General features: G+C 34.3%; 1 protein-coding gene across 1 annotated transcript; it reads left to right on the forward strand.

Moving 5' to 3' along the window:
- The first annotated feature begins 503 nt into the window (after positions 1 to 503).
- Positions 504 to 2,223, forward strand: LOC104244064 (UDP-glycosyltransferase 92A1-like). The gene is made up of 2 exons (XM_009799367.2): positions 504 to 1,136; positions 1,264 to 2,223. Exons 1-2 carry the CDS (start codon positions 860 to 862, stop codon positions 2,142 to 2,144), a joined length of 1,158 nt encoding a protein of 385 aa, XP_009797669.1. The 5' UTR covers positions 504 to 859; the 3' UTR covers positions 2,145 to 2,223.
- Positions 2,224 to 2,467: the final 244 nt, after the last annotated feature.

The following is a 2,467-nucleotide window of genomic DNA, read 5'->3' on the forward strand; positions in this document are numbered from 1 at the left end:
GTTTTTAATGACTTCTTAAATACCGGCTATTTTTTGATTATCTGTCCAAAAAATGGCTAGCCCGTGCTATTTTGACTTAAAAAAAACGAATATGCTTCTGCAACTTGTATAGGTTTTTGTTTTAAATTTGTCCTACGGCTGCTTCGAAAAATTAGCTGCACAAATATTCAAACAATACACGTATAGATATTTCAACTACTATGTCACTATCTAACACATTTTCTTGATCAAGTTGTTACTCCGCTATTTTAAAGAATCAAGTAAGACAAATACCTGACCAAAATGTTAAACTATATTTTACATTTTGGAATTGTTAGTCTGTTAAGAATATATTCACATGGTTTCCAAAATCTCTCTTTTATTGAGGGTTAAAAAAAGACTTGATAATGATAGTAGATAATAATTCAAGAAATTAAAAGAGAGAAAATTTAAAATTTTACTTCATCGTCTCTATATATCTTTGTCCAAGAACTATACCCAAACTCCCTATATTTTCTCACAAACACACACACACTCACTATAGTTCTTCTGTACACTCTTGTCAATGACACAAAAAAGAGAAAACATAGTAATGTTTCCATTAATGGCACAAGGCCATTTCATCCCATTTTTAGCATTAGCTCTCAAACTAGAGCAAGAAAAAGGTTATTCCATAACCTTTATCACCACCTCTCTCAATATCAAGAAACTCCGACCATCTATTCCACCACACTCCTTCATTCGTCTCCTCAAAATCCCTTATGATAGCACATCCCACGGCCTCCCTCCCGACACTTAATCCACCGAGAATCTGCCACTTCCGCTCTTCATCCGATTCCTCGAATCCACTCCCTCTCTCAAACCAGCCTTCACTAAAATCATGTCCAATCTTTTTCTTGAAGAAAATTGCTCTAGGCCACCACTTTGTGTCATTTCAGACATGTTCTTTTCATGGACAGCTAAAATTGCTCATACATTTGGAATTTTTCATGTTATATTCAATGCTGGTGGATGTTTTGGTATGGGGGCTTATCACTCAACTTGGATAAATCTTCCTCATGTAGGAAAAAAATCAGATGATGAATATTTTCTTCCTGGTTTCAAAAACTGTAAGCTTCTTGTTAAAGAACTGACTGAAGATATCAGAGTCATTACAGGTAACTGCCGATTCAGGATTTAAACTTAACCGTTCAACTTTTAATATTCTTAGCAACAGAATACATTGTACTATAGAAATTGCGAAATATTAGTGTTTTTTACATATACTATTTACGGTTTTTACAGGACCTGTGCCATTTCCTCAGACCATGTTTCAAGAATGGCTAGAGACTGATGGAATGTTTTTTAACACAGTGGAGGAGATGGATTTGATGGGGTTGGATTATTATAAAAAGCAATTCCCTTGTCCAATATGGACAATAGGACCAATTGTTTCATCATTTGGTAGCAAAGCAAGAGCTGGAAAATCATCAGAAGATATTTCAAAGATTTGCATAAATTATCTTGACTCCAAGTCTCCAAATTCAGTTCTTTATGTAGCATTTGGTTCTCAATGTACAATAACAGAGTCACAAACAGAGAACTTAGTCAGAGCACTTGAATCTAGTGGGATAAATTTCATATGGATAAAAAGGAACTCATCAAAAATTAATCAAGAAAATGAGTGGTTACCAAGAATTCAATATAGTAAAAAAGGACTTGTAGTCCAACAATGGGCACCACAAATGGAGATTTTGTCACATAAATCAATTGGCGGCTTTTTGAGTCATTGTCGATGGAATTCAGTAATGGAAGCTCTTACGAATGGAGTTCCAATTCTTGGATGGCCAATGGGAGCAGAGCAGTCTTTTAATGCAAAGATGTTAGAGGAAGAGCTTAAAGTTTGTGTTAGAATAATGGCTAGTGGAGTAGTAATTAGCTCTGATATAAAGCATGAGGAGATAGTGAAGAAAATTGAGATTCTTATGAAGGAAACACAAGGAAAGGAGATGAGAAAGAGAGCATTAATGGTGAAAGAGATGATTCATAGTGCTTCTATTACTACTAAAGAAGGTTTAAAGGGTTCTTCAGTTATAGCCATGGATGAGTTTCTTAATGCTGCATTTTGTATGAGGAAGAACATTTTTGGATCACCAGAAAAACCGTTACATGCATTAATAGTATAAAGTTTTTTAAAAAAAACAAATATTTGTTCTATTTTTTGTTTATTGTTAATGCAATTCATCAAAAAAACTATTTTTCTTTTCATGTTTTCATTCTTATGATATGATTTATATATGTGTTGTCAAAGGCGCGCTTAAACCCTGTAGTAGGGCTCAAAACATGTTGAGCGCTTCGCCTCGCTTAGTGGGTGCTTTAGTGTCGTCATCAACGCTCCAAGACATACTTTTCCTTACCAATGTGCGTAATCCTGAAGAAGCGACACGAAATAATTGATAATTGTTTTCAATTTCTTTGTCTATATATTTGTTATTCATGATTATAATTA

Source organism: Nicotiana sylvestris, chromosome 11 (assembly GCF_000393655.2).
Source record: "Nicotiana sylvestris chromosome 11, ASM39365v2, whole genome shotgun sequence".
Taxonomy (NCBI): domain Eukaryota; kingdom Viridiplantae; phylum Streptophyta; class Magnoliopsida; order Solanales; family Solanaceae; genus Nicotiana; species Nicotiana sylvestris.